A 3,412-nucleotide genomic window follows, 5' to 3' on the forward strand; every position below is an offset into this window, starting at 1 on the left:
AATAATATATATTATTATATTATAGTATGTAAGCATTTTCATATCTCCAGTCATTTCATGTTTTTGTTCTATGCCCTTGTAGACTTTATCATAAAAGTCATGAGATACAAAAAAAATAATTATTCATTTCATGGACGAGATAACATGGACTCTTCCAATGAATCATAATGTTTTGAAAGTGAAAATAAATAAAGAATGTACACATATGTAACAAGGGTACCAAATACTCATTTCGACGGAAAAACAAGCAAGCAAAAATTTCTTGGAATTTTATTTTTTTCTTAGTTTCATTAGAGTAAAGCAGGAAACGAAAATCTCGTCAAGGAGACTTTAAAAATACGCGAATTGATGACGTATTTCCATACCTATATAATGTATTTTTTTTCTTCTTTTTTAACAGAAATTAACGAGGGTTATTAGTAGAACTATGTTGCAGTTTCCATACCGGTTTCCTTTTTTGGAATCGTCTATACAACGAATCAAAAATAGATTTTCATTAAGGTGCACAGTATATATTTAGAATGTCAAATTCTTCGTATACTAGAGAAAGAGGTAATAACCACAGACCATGACAGGCAGATGAAAGAAAAATGCGCGCCATTAAAATGAACGGAGTGTGGTTGTACTCACATAAATAATATTGTTACTCCTATTCAAATACGGCCGCTAACAAAGCACCAAATATTGGTTTTGATGAAGTGCGTGAGTCAATCTGTAAGTGTTATTTTTTTTTCTCCCTAATTTTTTTATTTATAAAATCAATTTGAGAATTCATCTTTGTGTCAGTCATTCGGAGAGGGTCTATCGCATCATAGAACATTCTTCAATCAACCTATTTATCATTAAGACCTACATAGTTCAACTTCAGCAACAACTATGCTAAGACCCAAATTTAATCCTACTCATCTTGTATTCTGGATCTCCACAATATCAACATTTGTGAGTGCGTCCACGAACTTTGCTTCGAATCTAGCATCATGTACAAAACAGCAGGAGTTAGATGCCTGTCTTCGTAAAACTCTAGAAGAACTGAGACGGCTCATGCCTGTGGGTATACCTGAACTCGGATTGAATTCTTCTGAGCCTCTTCATATCGAAAATCTACACTTTTTGAGGAAGCTGGAGCCCATTGTTGTTGATAGTGTGTTGTCCCAAGTAAGACTGTTTTTCTTATTACTTATAAAACCCCTATATTTGGTATATATATACAGTGTACCCATATTCTTGATTGGGTAAGACTTCTTCCTTTTTCTTCATGCCTGATTGGAAAGTGAAATTGAAATACTTGATTTTTCTATAAAATATTATATGTACATATTTCGTACATCATTACTTTAAATCTCTCTACCTCTCTATCTTTTTATACACATCTTCTTTGGTTTAATGCAGGATCTTAGAGAGAGGATTTAGCAAAATATTCATAGTAACCATGTAGGCATAAATGTGTAGATACGTGAACAAGGGAAAGTTTTGTTGGTTTTCAGACTTAAAAAAGAGATGAAGAAACTAACAGAGGTGTCCTTGATTTTTTCTAAAATAATATTTTTCATTGATATATATAATCTGCATTTCTTTGTTCTGTTTTTTTTTTGTTTCTTTACTTATTTTAAGAGCAAAATCTTTTCGACAATTAAAATAAAACTTTTTATTCACGTTGCTTGAATGGGGAGGGGCATTACAAAGGAAGTTGTTTTCAAGTCAAACAAAAAACCACTCTTTGATCAATCCCTATGATCATAAGTAGATGTACATATTTATCATCCAAAACATACTTCACAAAAGTCATTGCAGAACTCAAGACCTTGAACCCGTTACCAAATCATCTTCATTTGATTTGTAAAGGAACATTACAAATATTTGAACTGGGAGGGATTCAATTATCTCATGAATTTGAGATGAGGTCGTTGTCCGTCAATGGCCTACTCCACCCTTTGAATGAGACATCATTGAAGGTCATTTTGTAGAAGCTGTACTCTCTTTTTATACATAATTGAGTATATAATATCCCTATATACAGTGCTCTACTGTCGTTAAAATTAGCCACTAGCCAAGAAGACTAGTAATTTTTTTTTACAAGTGTCTAGTAAACAATTACTAGCCCAGAATACCACAAATATTGGATCATTTTTACAGGGTTAGTATCGAGGTACTTATGTTTTAAAATAAGGTAAATATTGGGAGTACAGAACACAATTCATACTACATAAGATAAGGATTATGTAGACAAACAGACTCGATACAGGCCACCCTGCACTACCCTGATTGTTTTTTTAATTAGCCATAAGCTAAAAGGCTAGTGTGGCTGTTCAGCCCTTACGATATATGTATGTAATTATACAAGAAGAATCTCAATACGAAAAGAATCAATTGTTATTCAATTTAACAATCTCGAATGAAATTTCACTCGTAGTGATTAAGTAATTTATGTTTTTTTTCTTTTAATAATAATTGAACATTATTATTGCGAAAACTTGATGATAATCCCTTTGTGTTTTAGTATTTTACAATATATATACATATACAATCAAAAACAAATTATATTTGAACGTTAATAGTCTCGTTGCATCATAGTATGAAATATGTTGAATGCCTTAATTGCTAAAAGATTTTTTATTTTTAAGGTTGTTGTTACTGGGCTCTCAGAATTCCAGACTCGCTCCATTTCTGTTGATGCAAAGAGTCAAACTCTCTCATTGGAAATATATGTGCCCAAAATAAGTATTTTTGGTAATTATAACATCCAGGGTAAGATTTTTGTTTTCCCCATAAGTGGAAGAGGTCCATTTAAGTCCAGGCTTGGTGGTGTTACCGGGAGTGGAGGAGCGGAGATTGTCGTTGTGGAAAATGCTCTTAATAGGAAGATTCTCTCTATTCAGAACACAAGTATTGACTTTGATATTAACAGCATTTTTGTGAATATGGAGAACTTGTTCGGAGGAGCAGAGCAATTGTTTGCAGAGACCGTGAATAAGTTCTTGAATGAAAACTCGGATGTGATTCTCCGGGAAATTAAACCTCAAATTAAGGGGAAAATGATCACAATCATCGAACGGGTTTTAAATGATGCTTTTTCACAACTCCCAGCGGATGATTTAATTGATAATATCCACTCTCGAATTTCCAGCTAAGGTCTGAATGTATACACATTAAACACATTATTGCACAAAAATATTTATATAATTATTTAGTACTTTATAAGAGATTTTTTATTATTTATAAGATTTTTATTTTACATACATAGAAGAAATAATGTAATTGGCTGTTTTAAGTTTGAATTGTTTTAGGATGCTCTTCTTTTTTTTTGTTTTTGTTTTTTGTCATTGTGCAATTAGAATAATTGTAAATTATTGCTATAAATTTTTGTATTCAAGTCTGATATCATATTATATTTGTTGCATTTAGTATTATTTCA

At 31.7% G+C, this 3,412-nt stretch overlaps 1 protein-coding gene across 2 annotated transcripts; it reads left to right on the forward strand.

Annotated features, from left to right (window-relative positions):
- Positions 1–418: 418 nt before the first annotated feature.
- LOC121127938 (circadian clock-controlled protein daywake) lies at positions 419–3,412 on the forward strand. 2 transcript variants are annotated; one of them, XM_040723524.2, is made up of 3 exons: positions 419–714; positions 787–1,155; positions 2,622–3,412. In XM_040723524.2, exons 2-3 carry the CDS (start codon positions 877–879, stop codon positions 3,126–3,128), a joined length of 786 nt encoding a protein of 261 aa, XP_040579458.1. In that variant the 5' UTR covers positions 419–714; positions 787–876; the 3' UTR covers positions 3,129–3,412. The 2 variants fall into 2 exon arrangements, with proteins under 2 accessions (XP_040579458.1, XP_040579459.1); XM_040723525.2 differs by having other exon boundaries at positions 506–714; positions 769–1,155.

This window comes from Lepeophtheirus salmonis, chromosome 13 (assembly GCF_016086655.4).
Source record: "Lepeophtheirus salmonis chromosome 13, UVic_Lsal_1.4, whole genome shotgun sequence".
NCBI classification, from domain to species: Eukaryota; Metazoa; Arthropoda; class Copepoda; order Siphonostomatoida; family Caligidae; genus Lepeophtheirus; species Lepeophtheirus salmonis.